Source organism: Pimephales promelas, chromosome 2 (assembly GCF_988280905.1).
Source record: "Pimephales promelas chromosome 2, fPimPro1.hap1.1, whole genome shotgun sequence".
Taxonomy (NCBI): domain Eukaryota; kingdom Metazoa; phylum Chordata; class Actinopteri; order Cypriniformes; family Leuciscidae; genus Pimephales; species Pimephales promelas.
The window spans coordinates 5,391,282-5,411,915 of NC_142770.1; the positions used below are offsets into that span (position 1 = coordinate 5,391,282).

General features: G+C 36.1%; 2 protein-coding genes and 1 long non-coding RNA gene across 3 annotated transcripts in view; all 3 read right to left on the reverse strand.

Moving 5' to 3' along the window:
• The window catches only part of LOC120474283 (titin), a 164,302-nt gene that overhangs the window by 110,421 nt on the left and 33,247 nt on the right, over nucleotides 1-20,634 (reverse strand). The window lies entirely within an intron of this gene.
• Nucleotides 1,134-14,786, reverse strand: LOC120474278 (uncharacterized). Its single transcript, XR_016146977.1, has 3 exons — nucleotides 14,378-14,786; nucleotides 12,638-12,717; nucleotides 1,134-1,924 (listed from the first exon to the last, which is right to left on the reverse strand). It is a non-coding gene; the product is annotated as an uncharacterized LOC120474278 (long non-coding RNA).
• Nucleotides 18,331-20,634, reverse strand: part of LOC120475640 (uncharacterized) — a 121,897-nt gene continuing 119,593 nt past the window's right edge. Inside the window, exons 12-13 of the mRNA XM_089120634.1 lie at nucleotides 20,520-20,554; nucleotides 18,331-19,431 (exon numbers count right to left, since the gene is read on the reverse strand). Of these exons, the coding sequence (XP_088976760.1) occupies nucleotides 19,336-19,431; nucleotides 20,520-20,554 (131 nt within the window). The 3' untranslated portion in view covers nucleotides 18,331-19,335. The remainder of the gene's footprint in view (nucleotides 19,432-20,519; nucleotides 20,555-20,634) is intronic.

The following is a 20,634-nucleotide window of genomic DNA, read 5'->3' on the forward strand; positions in this document are numbered from 1 at the left end:
AAATTAGTTAAAGTAAAACGATCAGTTTATTGATGGACATGCACATCAGCTAATAAAGTTCCTCAGACTGATTAGTGCATCTCTGAGAAACGTCCTGCTTGAGTTGTCCTTGCGATGGAGGTTCGGGTTGAATAACTAGTTCTTCCGGTGTTTTATCGTCGTACTCACTTTTGTAAATTTGGTTAAAATCTGTCATTGTAGCCTACATGTGTTTACAGTAGGTGAGGGAAGCCTCAGGACAAGCAGAGCTAACGTTGGTTTGACAATGGGCGTTTTTTTGTTTGTCATGCGCGCTGTAGCTACGTGGTAAACCAATCACAACAGACTGAGCCGTCTGGCCAATCAGAGCAGAGTAGCTTTTGGAAACGAGAGATTTAGAGGTATTAATTAATCTGACGAGTTTGAGAATCACTGAAAATGTGGTGATGTGCAAATGTATATTATTATTATTATGAGGAAATTAAATAGTTTTTTTTTTTACCCTTGATGCATGTAAACATGTTGTATAGACTCCACATCAAACATTAAGAAAATGCACAATAGAGTGCCGAAGTTACGACGTCACTCTGTAGGCCAAAACGCGGAAGTGAGTTAGCATGTTAGCATTGCGGTTCCCTCGCTCTAAAGCCTATGGGATTTTTGAATGGGTTTTTGCTAAATCGCCTGAAATAAGGTCTGTGGTGAACAAAGCCTCCAAATATTGATCTATGACATAGAACACACAGTTAAAACCTGCTTGTGTTTTTTTTTTAAACTTTATTGTGTCTGATTGTGTTTTATTAAATCTTTATATAAGCTTCAAAATGTATAAAGTTTGGATTAACTTGCTTCGGCACTCTATAGGGGCCTACCAGTAGGTGATTGGTATTAAATCAAGGTCAAATGGTCAAACATTATAACAGTAGTTCATTATATTCAATATTGAGTGATATTAATGTATTTTATGTCATAGCGTTTGAGCAGTGTTTTAGTTTGATCTATGTTTGTAATATTTTCAATATTGGTGTCAGTCCTGTGTGTCTCTGCTGATACTGTGACCCTGCTGAAGCCCCTCCTGCTGGATAAACATGTTATTTCACCAACAGCTCTCTCTCACTGTCACATTTTAGAGTGACAAATACCTTAAAAAGTTATATGCAAGATATATCTATATTTCATATTTTTTATAACGGTATGCCTCCTTTTGCATGATATTAAATAAAAATTCTTTAATATATCCTTTAAATTCTCCGGCCTCCTTCTTGACCTTTACAGACATCACAACAAATGCAACTCATGATTCTAAATCTTTATTCTGTTAGTCTTGAAATATAAATGTCAAAACTTATTCAGATCATGTGTCTTTTCACATTAGCACCAAACAAGACTAATATAACAATTGAGAATAGCTGATTACAATATCCTACTGACAATAACATCCATGTTATCAAAAATGATCACTTCATATTTCTTCTGGATTCTGCATTTATTCATTTAAGAAACATAAAACTGCAAGGCAATTAAAAAAACTATTAAATAAAAATGATGAATTAGTGTAATATTCAGTGAATTCATATTTAAAATTAAGGCTATGTCTTTTTTAAAAGGTGATAAACATTGATCTCATCATGGTTGCTATAGTGTTTCTGTTGAAAACACACTGTTAAACAGTTCTACGAAAATGTTGACCACTGAAGTGGAAAAAACAAGCGTGAAGCTGAGAAGAAATCTGACCACAATCTCATGGTGGCAAAATATAAATGTGTGAACATTAGTCAGACCTTCGGTTTATTTTCCACTCGGCTCGTAGCGTGATCTTTATCTCTCATCGTGACTATTTTAGCACATTTAGGCACACGTCTGTTGAACCCCCTGATCCACAGCTGTTTGGCCTGATCTTCACCAGCTCTTAGAGTCAGATTCAGTCGTGTCTTTGGGTTGAGATCTGTCCACACAAACCACACTCAACTAAACCACAGGCATCAGCTGCATCGGCCAACGGACTCAACACAGCTGTACAGTAACTGAGGAGTTCAGCATTCAGCATTTCTGTGCAAATATTAAAGCACGTGACCAGCTGATGGTAAATGAGAGATAAGAACTGTAGGTGTGGATACAGTTTAACAGTAAACGCTGTGGTTTAATGCACCTCTGCTCAAACAAACATTAATAAACAGTGTCATATGAAACTAAAGCTGTCATGAGCTAAAGGTGTTAAAATACGGCAGATATTTTTGCTTTTATGTGCATGTGAACGTGTGTGAGAGAGATGAAGTGTGAAAACAAGATCAGAAACTGACCAGTGCAGTGGAAAATGTATTATTAATACTACATTTACATTCAGATCTGCTTAAATTAATATATCATAGTCATATTATGTTGATATACAATTGTTAATATAGAACAGCTGTGTTTATCATGATCCTGGAAGTCACTGTGAATGGTTTGGACTAAAGGTCAAAATATTGAACATCACACAGAGAGCTGATCATCACGGGACATTTCATATTAATCAGCAGTTTATGACCAATATACATGAAACAGAATCATTTCTAAATAGGGGTGCACGATATTGACAAAAATGTGATATTGCGATATCGATAATGAATATTGCGATATCGATATTAATTTCGATATTTTTAAACGGATGTAAAACTACAAAAGTTATTGGAAAACGCATCAAAAAGATTAATAAATAAAACAAGTTTTCTTACAACATAAGATTTATTTCAACTGACAGTAATATTGGACTGGTACAGCATTAATAAATAGGCCTAAATAATATGTCAACAGAACAGGACATGTTAGTTGTGTACACTACAGTGTAAAAGATAATAAATAAATAGCAAGTCTACAGAACACACTATGCAACATAAACGCCACTATATGTGTTTTCTTTGACCGGATAGCTATGACCGTGAAAAGACCAGATGTAAATGCCCTGTGAAACGCATTCGTGACGTATTTGAATCTAATCGCTCAAACCACTTCAGGAGGTGGTCTGGGCCGCATTTCAGTTGAACTGGACAAATGTAAATGCATCTCGTTATTAAATAAACCACAAAATGTACTCCTTCCAAAAACGCTAAAAAATGAGAACGTTACAGGCTCGTCATGTTATGGCGCGACGCGCGCGACTGCAACACGCATCACCGCAGATGAGCAGCTGCTGTGAACATTTACTATCAAAGTGAAAGTAAGTCGCAGACGTTTTTCACAGTTATCTTCATTAGAAGTAAATAAACGAACTGATCTTATTTTACCTGATGATCATAAAACGCAGCTCATAACTGTTGCTTTCTGTGACGTGCACTCCATTAAATCTGCATATAGCGCGGGAATTGAAGATCGTATTTTGATAAATCAGATAGCTATCCGATCAGTGAAAACGCATGAAGTTGCCAGGTGGACCGTGGCCTGATGTTTATACTTGTGCGCTGGTGTGCGCGTCGAGCCGCCGGCAAGTGTGTGTGTGTGGGACTGTGTGGTTGGAGAGCAAGGGAGAAGTGAGAGAGTGACGGCGGTTAGCTTTGGAGCGAGTAGCGACTTTATATTGAGAAAAACAAAGTGTCTCTCCTGTTCTTTCTGACCACTGTGGGAAATCTGTAGCATGAAAAGTTAAACCTCTCTTGATTTAATATTGTTTATGGAGAAGGAGAATCAGGAAATGAGTCGGGGGGGAAATGCAACGGTGCATGTCGGACCAGACGCATCATAAACAAAATATTGCGTAAATATCGCGACACTTTCGATATGGATATCGAGCAACGTGATATCGCGATAACGATATTGATTCGATATATCGTGCACCCCTATTTCTAAACTTCAGAATCAGTAGGCCTACTTTTAACTCAGTTTAAAGATGTAGACCGTGTGTCTCTCCTAAAGACCCTGCTTGAACAACTACTGAACATCGAAAATTATTATTCAGTGATCTTCAGCGTGTTGATCAGGAAATATCAACAGATTTATTACAAATCCTCACTAAACTCTTGATTAAATGTTTTAATGTTTATCACAGTGAAGGTGATTGCAATCCTTTTTTTGTTTCCAGAGATTCATGAAATAGTCTCCTCACAGTGACAATATGCTTTTAAATTGCAAGTAAAACTTAAATTAAACTTTTTTATTATTATTATTGAATTGTTATAGTATATAAAACACACAAAACAAGTGTCTCATGGTGTGTGTTGTTTTCTCTTCTGGTTAGTAAGTTACTGAACGGCCTGTTGGCCCCTGCTGGTAGATATTGTAACTACACTTATAGGAACACAAAGCATCTTCCTTCTTTGAAGGCCTTTCACACATATGTGTAGTCTGATGCAATAAATGTATTTTATAGCAGCATATAAAACTGTTAATATTTAAATAGGCCCGTATTATATTTCAATCTACTAATAGAACAGCAGCTACAAATTTTTAAATGATTAAAGGAGTAGTTCACTTAAAAAAATAAAATAAATTGCTGATAATTTACTCAGCCCCGTATCATCCAAGATGTCCATCTTTCTTCAGTCACAAAGAAATAAAGAAATTAACATTCAAGGATTTTTTCCCCATTTAATGGACAAACGGGGGCAGCTTCAAAATTTCAATGCAGCTTCAAATGACTTTAAACGATACCCGACGAAGAATAAGGGTCTTATCAAGCGAAATGATGGGTCAGTTAAAAAATAAATGAAACAGTTTAAGTTTTATACGCACAAACTCTCGCCTTGCTCTGTTCTGTGATTCGCATTAGTGACGTCACGTAATACGCTGAAAAGGTCTCACATAACCATAGCAAGGAAAAAGACAAAACTCGAAAACCAGCCTAAAATGGCTGGCAGATCTTGGTTTGTTTCCAGTCTGGCTAAGCTGGTGTTCAGCTGGTGGCAAAATAAATAAATAAATAAATAATTCATTTAAAACCTCTCTAAAACCAGTCTGCTAACCCAGCTATGATGATACATCATCCTCAACTGATCCTCCACACTCCAGCAATCTTGCTCAGCTCCATTAGTTACACTGGGGTCAGTGAGTTTGTTTAATGAGATTCTGGCAGCCACAAGATGGCGCCACAACAGTGTCTGTATTAGGAGAAACATCTACACTGTTTATCTTTCCTACTGACAACATAATAGTGGATAGCAGAATAAACCCTTACATTAATTCTGTCACCTTGAAGTTTTTCAATGAATATGGAAAATAAAGTGGTCTGGTTAAAGGTAGGGTCGGCAATTTCGGAGAGGCTAGCAGGATCTAGCTATCTTTAAAAGCATATGTTCTAATAGGCCAATTATTGAGCCCTTTTTTTCCCTTGAACGCACGGCCACAAAAATTAAAAACTAAGAGAAAAATTGCACAAAAACAGTATTGTGTTGGAATCAGCAAGTTTTTGCAATATTATATTCCTGCAATACCAGAGGCTACAGTTTCAGAACTGCATTTCTAGAACCCTAGTTTTATTTATTTATTTTTAACGACGCCATCTAAACAAACAAATCACAATAAAAATTATACATATTTTTTATTATCTCTCCACCTTATTATTAATGTAATAGCGGGCATGACCATTTTAAAACTTGCAGTGTCAGACCAACACCAGTTATTATTTATCTGTGCAAAAACAGTTCCTGATGCGGGTAGGTCAGGCTGTTAAACCTGTGACCTTTGACCCCTCACAAGCAACATCATATTCCACTGTTCTGACTAGACTTTTCATGTAAGCATAATGAGTCAAAATGTTTCGGTCTGTTTCCCAAGAAGAAGATTTTCCTAATATCGTTTCTTATGGATGGAACTTTAAATGAGATGCCCGTGTTCATACTTAGTAGGGATGTCCCGATCCGATCCACGGCATCGGTATCGCGCCGATACCGGCCCAGAACGCTAGATCGGAGATCGGAGGGGAGAAAAAAATATGAGCGATATCCAGTTTAGCGGCGCAGCCTGTCACGTGATGGCACGGATTCTAACGTAATCGGATGATTCCACAAAAGCTGCAGCATTCAGTCTTCTCAGAAATTCATTGGCTATCAGAAAATAGCGTCATTTCATTCTCTATTGCAACTGGATAGATAAACTGTCACTCAAAGAGAGAGCGAAACTGGCGCGCGTATAGTTTGAAGCGAAATTTACGCGCGTGACGCGCGTCAGAATCAAAATCCGTTGGCGGTCATTGTTTTTATGTCGACCGAGCATTCATCAAGAGAGTTACCGCTCTGTATTTACTCTGGATAGCAGAACAGCGGCGTGGGGATCATCGTCGCCGTATATTTGTGTCCACCGGACCCTTCGGAGCCGAACCGTTTGGCGAGTTTCACCATTTGCTCGCTCCAGGAGCTGCGCTGGATGACGGCCGCTGTCAGCGGTACTTCCGCCTGTCACGCGCCCAGTTTGATGACCTGTTGTCCCGCATCTGAGCGAGGATCACCCTCGCCCGGCCCCTCATCCATCTAATCTAGCTGTCATTTATTTTTGTTTTGATAATAAATAGAGCCAGCCTTCAAAAGTTATTAACCTGTCCTGTGATTTTTCTCTCTCTCTCACGTCCAGACACGAATGTATGCACATATGTTGATATATATATATAGCGCGCTATGTATGTTATGCGCGCAGTATGTCTCGCTCTAGATTCCGGGAGATTTGAACTAATTTGCGGGCATCAGGGAGACGCTATCAATGTGCGGGAGACTCCCGGAACTTCCGGGAGACTTGGCTGTCTTTACAACATAATACTATTTCTAGATATGGAATGAATAACATTCAATACAAAATGAACATGTCTCCATATAGAAATAATGTTTTAAGTGATGAAACATTTGCTTTGTTGTGCATAATCCCACCATGCATGTCATATTAACAAAATAATTTATTGAAGCATCCAGACACTTCACCACGTGAGCAAGCAGCTAGGCTCCTGATTGGGTAACGCCCTATTCGCGTCCGGTGTGAACGTAGCATTAGTGCGTCGAAGTTGTGATAGCGCTGTCGGCTAACGCGAAATGCTACTATTTACATTCCATGGATGTTTATTCATATATACAATTGTTTTGGACTAAAAACTTCTTCAAATTGGATTGTATGGACGCTTTACAGTGAAACCAAACCATTTTTGATGGAATGTGGACTAACAGATGGCTAATTGGTGAGATTCTTCCAGTTTGTGTTGGTTTGTTTTGGCTGTTTGTGGTCTGACAAAGAGACAGATTGTGCCCGCTGTGTTGATTGTATCTTAAAATGGTTTACGTCGTTCGAATCACGAGTTTCTCAGCTTTCCAAAGATATGTATTATGTTTACTTTTGTGTTTGTTTTGTTTTGTCTTTCACAAAGTTAAACCTATAAACCACCCTGTGGGCCGTATACGGCACGTCGGACCACGAAAAAAAAATATCGGACTAATATCGGTATCGGTAAAACCCAAAGGTGCGGCATCGGTATCGGTATCGGAAGTGAAAAAGTGGTATCGGGACATCCCTAATACTTAGGATGGATTAATTGGTTATATTGATTAATTAATTTAATTAGATGATAATTTAGTTTTTACTGTGTTTTTCCTGCAGATTTAAACTCTCTCTGTGTAATTCTCCAGATTTCTTTTGTATCTGTGGTCAGATGATCTCTGAAGATTTGATACATCAATCATTGAACAAACACATTCCACATGACACTATAAAAATAAAATAAAAATAAATAAATAATCCTGAACCGCCGTATCAGTATTGCACACTAGAGGGCAGACATGATTCATGACGGACCAGTGGTATAATATCATTATCTTAAATTAACATTTATTCATTTAACAAAGGATTTATCCAAATGATTAAAAAAAAACTAATACAGAAGTAAATTTTACCTACAAAGCACAATATATTATGATATCATACATCATTACTGCAAGTACTAAAGTTGAGTAATTGCAAGTGCAAACAAACAAAAGACTATTCCAATACTATATCACTAATAATGTAAATTTAAAGTTCAGAAAACATCTTCCAATCCAACAATAGGCAGCTACTTATATACAAGTCAAATAGTTATGCTACATTCATGAAAACTCATAGGATTTTTAAAACATAAAATGAACTAATACTCATAAAATACTGCATTTCATTCACTTTGACTTACATTACTCCTTCACAACTTATTTTTCTGACTGTGACTGTCTATGGGATAGTTCACACAAAAATGAACATTCAGTGATTTACTCACTCTGTGGTTGTTCTAAAGCCACATTATATTCTTTTTTATTTTTTAGAACACAAAAGGAGAAATAACAAAAAAACTGTCCTTTTGTCCATTTAAATAGAAGTAAATGACCTTCTTCAAGCTTTAAAGTCCCCCTCATTAATTGTATCCCTTACAACTCATCTTTGAGCATCAAAATTACATATTTAAATGTTTTTTTCCTTGAATGTAACTCTACACCCTTGGCCCATTTAGTGTATGCGGCCATGAATATACAAATGTGTGTGTCATGTGACCAGTTTGTGACGTCAGAAACACCAGCGATTTCAAACTGTTTTCCTTCTAAATATTAGCATCCTTAGAAACCCTTTGAACAACTTTAGTGGAGAAAGACATATAGTTCATTATAACATCATAATATACACACCAGTTATATCCCTATACCAGCTATATTGCTAAAGATACCTAATTTTTAATATCGGGATAACACAAGGGAGTTTCTTGACTCAGTGAAGAGTAGCCTATGAGAGAGTGACCATCAATTGACCCACCATTTATTTTTTTAGATTTTGTACTATATGAATCATATTGTACGGAGGCGTATTGCATTCACTTGAAGAAAAAAAAATCTACTCTGTTTTTCTGAATTAACGAGTTAATTTTTCATGAGAAAAAAAATTCTCTGTTTTTCTGAATTAATGAGTTAATTTTTCATGAGAAAAAAAAATTCTCTGTTTTTCTGAATTAATGAGTTAATTTTCCATGAGAAAACATTTTTTTGCTCTGTTTTTCTGAATTAACGAGTTAATTTTTAATGGATTTTTTTTTTGCTCTGTTTTTCTGAATTAACGAGTTAATTTTTAAAGGTGCCATCTGTAAAAATTGAGGTTAAAATATCCCAAAAATGAGCAACACGCATCAAAAGATTGAGAAGAAATAAGGTTGATGATGTCATTAAAAAACTGACAAGTAATAGTGCTGCCGAGATATTAACCTGAATTAGCATGCTAAATTACTAGCCCCGGCCCGGCAGGTGTCGTAATACCAGTTTCGACCATGGGAGGCGGTATGCGGGCGGGCAACGTTACCACCAGCCAAACTGCAGTACACGAGTAAGTCGCGCTCGCGCCAGCTTGTGTGTACTTGAACCTGACGTCAGTCGTGTGGAAAATACAGCCCACTACTACATTTCAGTTCAGGGAAGAGTTAAAAAAAAATGATTGGTCGATATTATGCATGAGGAATACATTTTGGTAAGTTGTAGCATACTGTATCTTTCAACAGTGTTCGTGTTCTTTTACCATTAGCTAGTAGAGATGATCGGTTCACGTGCGCTAGGGATCTGTCGTGTAAAGCGCCAATACTGTATTTATTGTTTGAATTGCGTAATAAAATGAACAGAATCTGAGAGCTGACATCGGTCTCCGTGTCCTTTTCTGTGCATGACAAAAATGTGTGGCGTGAAAGTGTGTGAAAAGTGTTGTGAGAGTTGGCAGCTCTGAAAGACGCTAGATTGGTCCACATCAGGGAATTGCTGTCTGTCAAATTAATTCAAACTAATGATAAAAATGTAATATGAACAAATCGAATATCAAAACTAGAAATAATAGCCTGGGCTTTAATTTTCCCATATCGTCGAAATGCACCGACTTGTCTATGAGACGGCCCTTATAATTTAGTATTGAGATGTTGTTCATTAAGTCTCTAATCTCTGAAAATCTCCAAATGCTCCACGTGAAACTGCGGTCTTCCAACCTTTTACGATCGCGTCAATTGATTTGATTAATATGCACGAGGGAGACAGAGCAACACAGCACTCGCCCATATTGTTTGAAGACATGAGAGAGCGCGTGGCCGTGGAGGTATTTCTGGAGGTATACTGCCCCCATCTGGTATGGAACATGTTGTATGATTTGATTTTAAATCCCATTTGGCACCTTTAATGGATTTTTTTTTTGCTCTGTTTTTCTGAATTAATGAGTTAATTTTTAATGGAATTTTTTTTGCTCTGTTTTTCTGAATTAATGAGTTAATTTTTAATGGATTTTTTTTGCTCTGTTTTTCTGAATTAATGAGTTAATTTTTAATGGAATTTTTTTTTTGCTCTGTTTTTCTGAATTAAGGAGTTAATTTTTCATGAGAAAATTTATTTTTGCTGTTTTTCTGAAATAACTCATTAATTCAGAAAAACAGAGCAAAAATTTTTTTCTCATGAAAAATTAACTCATTAATTCAGAAAAACAGAGTAGATTTTTTTTCTTAATTGCTGTTTTATAACATTGCTATTTTTTTCTCTCATAAGTCTTTCGCTGTTGTGGTTTCACTGAAGCTGTGATGTGATCTGATTGGTTCATTGTGCTCTGGTGGGCGTGTCCACGCTATTGAAAGTCTTTGATAGACGAGGAGTGTGCAGAACACAGCAAACACTGAATGATTAATAGAGCCACAACATAAATAAAAGTCATTCGAGTAAATATCATAGATTATTAATTTATTTATATTATTAATTATAAGAATTATATATATTTTTTGTCTTTAACAAGCAGATCAATACAACATGCACATGTTAATGTTAAATATTAATAAATGTCTCTGTTGATACAGTGAAAATCTATACAACAGCTCCACCTGGTGGTTTTTCACTAACATCTCTAATCTCTCACTTGCTGTGATATGCTAGCATAAAATTCTTAAAAGTTGTTATGCAAAAAAACAAAAAAACAAAAAAAACATGCAATATTGTTTTCTCATTACTTTATGCCTGTTTGTTTTACAATATTAAATAAACATGCTTTTTATAACATGCTGTTGGCATCCAATCTCTATTAATTTAGTAGTGTAGTTTCTGTCATTGTACTCATGAGGGCAGACTCGAGGAAGACAAAACCTGATCCCAGATCAGTATCTATTTTCTATTTAACTTCCTTTGAGCATTCAACATGAAATCAGCACGAGGCTATTAGACAAAGCTTGTATCTACGGCCTGTTAATGTGTTTTAATAAAGATTGGAACAAAACAGTGGCAACACTGAGAAAATAATATTTCTGGATAAAAACAATACCATTTAACACTTGGTATAAGCTTTCTGCATGATGTACACAAAGCACACCCTCTGCCAAATGTTTATTATTATTATTAATAATAATAAGATAACATATGAATATTGTTTCATAAAAACATGCATCAAAGACAGAAACTTCAAAAACCCTCTGCAACATTATATAAAATAGACTCGCTCCCTCGGTCTAAATTGGGGGAACTGGAGATCTAAAGATCTCCTATTTTAAGATATGGGGTAAAATATGGGCTAGTGGGTAAGTTGAGCCACCAATTAAACTTAAGGGAACTGTGCAAAAGATGATTTTACCAAGGATAAGGCATTATGGCATGAATTCTGTAAAATTGCTTTGAATAAAATGAATTTTTTTTTTTGATATGGTGTTTTATTTCATTTTAAAATATTTAAAGACATGAGATAGGTGGAAAAAATATATTTCAATGTTTTTTCATTCATTTGCAAAAGTTTTGCAATACCCTGATAAACTTTGCATTCGCTCACAAAACCTTTGTAAAACTTCAGCAAGAGAATGCAAAAGTGCTGAAATATATTATTTCCTCCCAACTTTCAAGGCCTCAGTACTCGGACATGTCATCTGTGGCAAATCTTCCACTTGGTCTGTTATTGGGGTATCGCCTAATCTACATTCCTAAATGTGATTTAAAATCAGACCTATTGTTTGTTTGCTTTTCATGTTTGTCTTTATCTCTTTTTTTGCAATTCTCAGTGCGGAATGAAAGCTTCAACTGATGAAGGGTGATTCGAAAAGTTTTTAGACTTTAATGTGAAGAAAATAAAAAAATACTTTCGATGAGGAATTTCACAATGCAAATCTCATCACTTCTCTGTTCAGCCAAATTGTGCTTCAAATATGGGAAGTACCCAAAAACTTTATCCCATTTCTCCAAGAAAAAAAGAAAAAAAGAAAAAACTTTCAGAGTGGCATTTTCTATGAGCTAATACGCAACTATATATTTCAATGTTGCAACCATACTTCTAATACTTGTGACATCTTTATCTTAAATTGTGACTTTATACTGTATTTCACAATTATGACTTCATATTTCACAATTGTGACTATTTCTCAGAAGCGCACCTTTTTTTTGCATTTCATTTTCTTATAATTCTTTGTTTATAAACGGTCACAATATCAGGATAAAAACACCTACAGCTGTGCTGAACAATCCCATTAGAAATCAATCTCAACATCTGGACATCAGAGGACTCTGCCAGATCCGTTCAGGTATGACATTTGTGATATTATAGGGTGAAGTACCCCTTTAAATACGATTGTCACTCCTCTTTTGAGTGCTTTAATCTCATTCTGTCCACATGGGCTTTTGTAATGACAACCAAATCCTACAAACAAATTAATTATGATAGTACTTAGGCTATATAACAACACTGAACTAATAGTAGTAGCACTTACCAGCTGCTGTGTTCCCTTCGACATGCCGTCACACACGTGATTCTCAGGTGAACGAAGCTTCTATCGTCATAAATCACGAGCTGGTGGCACAAAATAAATAAAAAACGACATTCATACAATACCTTTTGTACTGTGTCTTTTTGTACAAGAAAATTCAACATATACTATCAATGAAGCGGGGCCTGCATTTTTTATCAGTTTTAATTAGATAAACATGACACTAATATCTTGACTACATGAAAATAGTTTTTAGTGTTCGAAAAATGCAAATTTGCACAATTTTACTTTCCTCTCAACCCTATGTCCACTATTATGGATTCACTGAAGCTGTGATCCGATTGGCTCTCTCTGCTCTGGTGGGCGTGGCTGCTGTAGCTGGTTTATGACATCAGATCAAGACGAGTTTGAAAGAGGACAGAAAGACGTTCTGCTACGTTTGATCCTCTCACACAATTAAAACAACTGTGAATGCTGCTTGCAATGTATATTTAGTCACTGCATAGCACTGAATATAGAAAAGTAAAGAACACGCATCCTGGTTTATTTAAACGAGTAGGGATAGTTTACCCAAAACTGAAATTTAGCCCATGATTTACTCACCCTGAAGCCATCCTTTGGTGTACCCTATATGACTTTCTTCTTTCAGACGAGATATATTAAAAAATGTCCTGGCTCTTCCAAGCTTTATAATGGTGTGTATATTTTTTGGAAGTCCCTTGTGATATCCATATCCATAATAAAAGTGCTCTGCGGGGTTAATAAACGCCTTCTGAAGTGAAGCGATGCATTGGTCTAAGAAAAATATTGTAATATTTTGCCGTAAGTCGACTTGCGTACTAGCCTGGCTAACGCCAGACCCAAATTTTCGTTGAGACTTGGGTCTGGGAACCATGGATATCTATATAAAGGCTAGATGTCTCACGGCGGAATATTTATCGTCATCACCGGCGGCCATCTTGTCACAGACAGGCTTTCTGGCGGGCTCTGTGGTATCTGATGTAAGAAATACTCTTATCTTGTTGAAATCTTGACGGATTTACAAACGGTTTGGTTTCTTACAAACGTTATTAACGTGGCTATAATTCTGGACGATTATTTATTTATACACTTATTATTCATAAGTATGCAGTATCATAACTACATCTCTGCCGTTTATAACAAACCAGACTGTTTGAAAATCGGTAGAAAATTGAGCAAGTTACGGTGATTTAAAAAGTACATGCACCATTAAAACAATGTTACCAGTGAGCGAGCTGCCTGTGACAAGATGGCCGCCAGGTGCTGACGTCGCCCTCCATTGGCCAGCAGCGTTGACGAGAGATATCTATGTTGGGAAGCACATGTTCATTTTCTCGTATTTGAGGCGTGGTTTACGAATGCCCGGCGCCGTTTATTGGGTGCTAAGAATGCCTATCAAATGCGCCTGTACTTAGCTCATAGCCAATCGTTTCAATTAGAAAAACACTGAGTACAGTTTAACATAGATGTTGTTATTTGCATTGGAAATTGTTTGCGCTTGTACTTCACAAGTTTAAAAAAATAATAATTTAATTTAATGACTAAAGTCAACAACTTTAATCGGGTAAGTTACGTGTGCACAGCTGAAAGTTATGCTAATAAAGTGGTAACATTAGCTGTTATATTGATATTGAAAAGCAACACAACTTAGTGGCACTGTGACAACCACAGTAGGTAGTCTACAGGCATAATGACAATATAATATTAATAAATATCACTTACCATTTATAAATTAAATGGACTTCGTCGACGACGATGCCTAGCAGGTTGGTAATACAACTCCGTGGCTAACATGTCTTGCCACTTTACGCTCATCCAGGCCTCGGGAGTCGGGACTGCCGAACAGAAGTTGGTATCGACAATTCTTTATCGCATTTTCTTTCTCGAGACACAGCTGAGCGGCAGATATTCCAAGGTTGACCGCCTCTCTGGTCCTCCATTGGGCGATTAATGTCGAGACAACAATAACGACTGGGGTCTCGCGAAGTTTAACACCAAAAACGGCTCTTTTTTCAAAATAAACTTGCATTCTAAACTACTTAAAACAATATCTAAGGCAGGCTGCATCAAACGGTAGCTTCGCGTCTGCTGCCATGTTGAATCAATAGATAAACAAACTGCGCAGGTGTGAGGGATAGATGTCGTCATCGTCTTGCTGCTCCCTCCCCGTTCTGTGATTGGTTCCCGTGTTACAGAAGGTTGAAATTGTGGTTACTGAAATTGAAGACATCTGTCATTTGTTTTTTTATTGTAACGTTTCATCAAGTTTTTGGAATGACTTGGGATCTTATTGTTTTTCTAAAGTTAATATGAATGGTAGTCGTTGCATCAAGGATATCATCTGTTTTTTTGAATGTCCAAATGTCCAAACAAGTCCTTAGAATTTACTGTTAACTTCTTGATAATTGTGGCAAAATTTTACTTTCACAAGCAAAGATTTCTTATGAAAAATCCTATTTTTAATGAGTTTTTATGTGAAGTAAATTATTTAATCAAATCTCTTAGGGAAATTGATAATAGAAAATGTTTTTCTTTTCTGAAGAAATATGATGAGATCTTTCATGTACCAAGATGATTAGTAGCCTATCTGTTTGCTGTTTGTTTTATTTTTTTATTTTTATTTTTTGTTTGTTTGTTTCTTTTTTCACTCTTCTTTCTTTCTTTATTCTGTTTATGCAAGAATGATTCTACTTGATCAATATATACATTGTTGAAATGATCCAGATGTTTAAGAGGTGCATGTTTGCACTATTGTAAAGCAATTTTTGAATAAAATAAAAAATAAAAAACCTTAAAAAAATAAATAAATAAAAAATTCTGTGATTGGTTCCCTAAATGAGGCGAAAAATCTGGCCATGGTATCCAGACTGCCATTCAGCGTGAATTAACATCGCTTCACTTCAGAAGACCTTGATTATTGGTATTTCATATCTTTTGGATCTCCATCAAAAACATGTTCCAGAAAGGTAATATTTTTGGGCAACTTCATGATGAAATAACGCACTAGATTTTTTCCATGCAAACTCTTTCCATCTTTGTGATTCTATGTTGTGTCAAGCAAAATACCATTCTTCATTTGGAATTTCTTCCCCTAATTCTCTGTGTTTTTTCTATTCTCATGTCCCGATAGAGGTAATAGATTATTCTGGGATTATTCTCTTTATAGGAATCCACTATCAACTCTACCAGTGTATTCAGCTCCAAATTAGCCATTTTTAAAACTCTCTTTCAAAATAGTCCCGTATTTGTTTAATATCCATATTTTTTTTTTTTATAAATCATAACATTCTTTTAATTCAGCAAAACTTTTACATTTTCCTTGTGAAACAAAGATGCACAATGCAGTCAAATCTTTAGTTAGCCATCTCCTGGATCCTACATCAAGAAGCCCTGGTTTCAACTTATCAAATGTCCCCCATCTTAACAATTTTATCAGATTTTTTAGGGTTTACTGGTGTGGAGCACTTTTATCACGGATGGATAGGCTCTGATGGACTTCCAAAAACATATACCCATTGACTCCCATTATAAAGCTTGGAAGAGCCAGGACGTGTTTTTTAATATAACTCCGGTTGTATTCGTCTGAAAGAAGAAAGTCATTTACACCTGATGGCTTCAGGGTGAGTAAATCATGGGTACAAACTCCATCAGACTCTCACAATGAAAAACTGTCAGAATAACTTTAACATATTGAAAGTTTGCCTATTAAATGTGCTGTAACTGTGAGTCAAAATGAAACCTGCATTTTACTTACTGAAGAAACATGAACGGTTTGTGCTTATGAACGTTGATGAATGTATGAATGTCTTAAATCATGGGTCACCAAACTAAGGCCCGCGGGCCGAATCAGGCCCGCCACACCCCTTTGACTGGCCCCCCAACCCCTCTGCCCCCCACTACTTGAACCGGCAATCCCCAAAAGTCGTCATGGCCTATTTTTTTAAATTGCTTTTTGGAAAATAATAACATGTCTGCATTTGGTATTTTGTTGTTTATTGAGCATGCTCACCTGGATAGGCATAAGAGCTGACTAGTTCTATTACTCATGTTGTTGTTATAATTTCAATGTTTATTTATTTATTTTATAGGCCTATTTATTTGACCTTTATTAAGTGCTGTACACAATTATTATAAATAGTATCAGGCCTACCTATAATTTATAATTTTTCATTCATCCTTACCAGTGCCACTCACCTCAACTAGGCAGATGTTTCTTACCTTGACAGGTTTGATGTTATTTGTATGCGAAAATAAATAAATGGAAAATCTGTGGTATTTCAAATTAAAACAAAGTGTGAAGACTCGATTACTACTTTTGCAAACAACTATTAATGATAAACAAATATGGCTGTGCCAGGCTAGTAATCTCTACTATGAGGCCTGCTGGTGGTCAGTTTGGTCTTGGTCACACAATTCTATTTTATATAGCCCCGGCCCCCCATCACAGTCAGGAACGATAATGTGGCCCCCAGAGAAAAAAGTTTGGTGACCCCTGTCTTAAATGATAAAGGTCTTCTTATCCACTGCTCATATGAAGCTTATCAAAACGTCAAACTGTATCTAGAAGAGTCTGTGTCGAGGCCTAAAGGAGCAGTAACTAGTCGTTGAGCAAGAAAAACATTCAGCTTTTATATTTTTCTCATATTTTGCTTTCTCATCATGTGATTGGCTGTTCGCTACTGATGTCACACCTAAACACCTAAACTCAGGATCAAAGCCTGAGTTGACGGAGAAAGTTGATGATCAGAATGTGACCAACAAAGGTTGGATTGGTTTGGTTTTGTCAACTCGAAACTAGTCCTGTAATCCTGAGTTTATTCAACTGCCATCATGGTACAGACCCCAGATCAAGACCAAACCAAGACAACAAGACCAAGACTTTTGAGGGTTTGAGATCAGATCAAGACAAAAACACGGGTGAGACAGAGTCGAGAACAGACCAGCTCTCCTTAAATTATTCTAAAAGATCCACATTTACTGCCTGAGAAATATCTTATTTAATCAATATGATGAATCCCATCAGCAACCAGACCACACATCTGGACATCACTCCATCAGACACATTGAGGAGGTCATAGGTCCCTATTAGTGACATGATGACATCATTTTAATTTAGGGGTGAACTTCTGATCTCAGACTATTGTTAATCCTATATAATTCCTGATATTTAATACACAACCTGCTTTCAAATTAACGCCCTTTAATGCCACTGTATGCGAATATGGAAATAAACTAGCATTGCTATGGCTATTAATTAGTGTTTTAGACACAAAATACAAAAGTAATGAGGGAGGTTTTTAATACACAAAAAGTGTATAAATTTGGGTTCTTTCCTCGAACTTTTTATTTTTATGAACTCTTCTACTGCCATCTGGTGCTCAAAAAAAGGAAGTGCATCTATTGAATCTTTTCATGGCAGGGGAGGAAAATGCTAAACTTGAATTGTAATGAAAAAGAAAACTTGTACTTTTATTATTTGAATAACATGCCAAATTTTACCAAAACCATTATGGTTTTTACAACATATGATCTTATGGTCCCATTTCATCTCTGGGTGTTTGCGATAATGATTAATTTTATAACCAATTCGTTTTTTAACTGTATAAGTTCAGATTTAATGTACTCTGAAGATTTGATTGTGCACATACAGTACATATAGAAGGAAACAACACACATTTCACACAATTTGACCTTTTTATTATTTATTAATATTGAATATATCGGTACACTGTTTATGATTTGCATGTTAAAACAGATGTTAGGAAGCAAAACAAGGGTTTCTCCACTAGAGGACATATACGATCAGAGACATGCATATATCGAACATGAACATGTATTCCTCAAGCAGATGCTTTTATCAAAATTAATAAAACAACACAACACAACACAATGTGGTTATAGTTTAACTATATCTAGTACTGAGCAACGGTGTTTTTTTTTTTCATCTTTTTTTGCTATAAATGCCACAAGAGTAATACTTCTTTTTCTTCTTTTTACTTCATTTTAAAGAGTTATTTTAAGTGCTTCAGCATGAACAAGATCAAATTCGGATCACATTTACAATCTGACATTCACATCTAATTGATAAACAGATTCACTTCAGATCAGACCCTTATTGAAGCATAACTACTAAAGCAAAAATAAGGCACACATTTAAAACTTCAATGAAAGTAATATAAAAAAAAAAGTCAACTTAAGTAGTTGTATTTTTTTTTTTACAATAAAAGTATAACAAAGGTCATGTGATCTCAACTTTAAAGACACTGTTATCAATGCTGAACATCCACATAATCTGGCACTGGTGTTATTTACATAAAACACGACCACATTCACAGGTTATAGAAATACTGCTGCGGCAAAACAAATTATAAAAAGCATAATTACTTAAACTTGCAATCACATAAAATAAAATCTGTAAAAGTCAGATGAATATTATGTTAATAGAGTAACAGATATGAAGTGTAACATTATAAAAATGAAACTGTTTGATAAACACATTTCCCTGTTCATCTGAAACCAAAGAAGCTTTTTACATGCAAGTTTAACAGCTCAACAGACATTTCTGAATAATTTCTCACTTTAAGGCTCATATAAGCAGAAATATGTTTTTGTTGTTGTAGCTGGAGCTGAATTGTTGATGATGTCAGAGTGATTGACACTGGTGGGCGTGTCTTATCTCTTTAAAGCGAACTCATCCCCTCCTGTTCATTCTCTCCACGCAGCAGCGGCATCACTACAGTCACTGATTCATTCTTTCGGTTTCCTGAGGAATCAGGCTGAAAATACACAGACATTGACAGATATTAAAAAGAAAGATGTACAGATCTAGAGATTTCAAAACTTAAGATAATGCGGCCAATTCTCCCCTTCCGAGTATGATAATTATCTTAATGGTTCTACAGATGATCTTATCAGGTTTTCCTGTGGTGTGAAGTGTGTTAAGAGTGACTGAATCTGCTCTGAAGAACATCAGGGTCACACCGATCTCAGATAATCGTTAATATCCAACATATTGAATATTAACAATCAGAAATCCTGTTTAGTGGGATGAACCCCGAGGAGAAACACACTCTGCAGACCGTCACAAAACACAAGCCACAAATATGCGTGATCAATAAATAAAATAAAAATAAATAAATTATTAAAATAACGAAGCCAGATTTGTCAACTTTGTCTTTTTAAAGGCAGAGACGACAATAACACTAAACTGGAGAGCAGTCTTTATAGCTGAACATGTTCACAGTATCCAACAATCAAATAAGACCCGGCTGAAATGTTTTTAAATAACTTGTAGGCTACCCTACCTGATGGAAAGAAAATAACTCTGTGTCCGTTCGAGTCTTTTCAATCTGATCTGATGGTGTGCATCCACACTTTAGATTTCCTTAGACATTGTTAAAGATGTTTAAATCCCTGCCGTCGAGATGCTTCACTGTCGGTCACGGATCGAGGAAAGTGAAACTTAAATCCGTCAGTGATTGGATTTATTCACGCATGTTAAAAATAGATTCTTTCTTTACACATTTTCATTTAGAGCATTCTCCTAATAGTTTGTATATTCACTTATTGGCAGAAACCCGGTTGTTAGATGTGAAATCGGACATTGAGATTAATGCCAAACTTCTTTTGCCCTCATATAGCCAAAATGTCACGATCCTTGTTTCATTATAACACCTCTGAAGATTCGACTGAGATTGGTAGTCCTCCTATCGATGCATCAAACCTTTGACTATTCGGGGTCACTAAACCCCCACATTCGGGGTTGTAAACTAGTGACAGTTCATATTATTCCACCCCTATTCTCTTTAATAACTGCAGGGTATGTAACCATGATCTTGTGTTAAAGAGAACAACAGAATCTCACCTGCATCTGGAGGATGGGTGTATCATTCGCATATACTGTTAAAACAACAAATCATAGAATTAGTAGACAATGACCCTTTTTACAGTCCGTCTCTCACATTTCTAAAGTGTTTTAG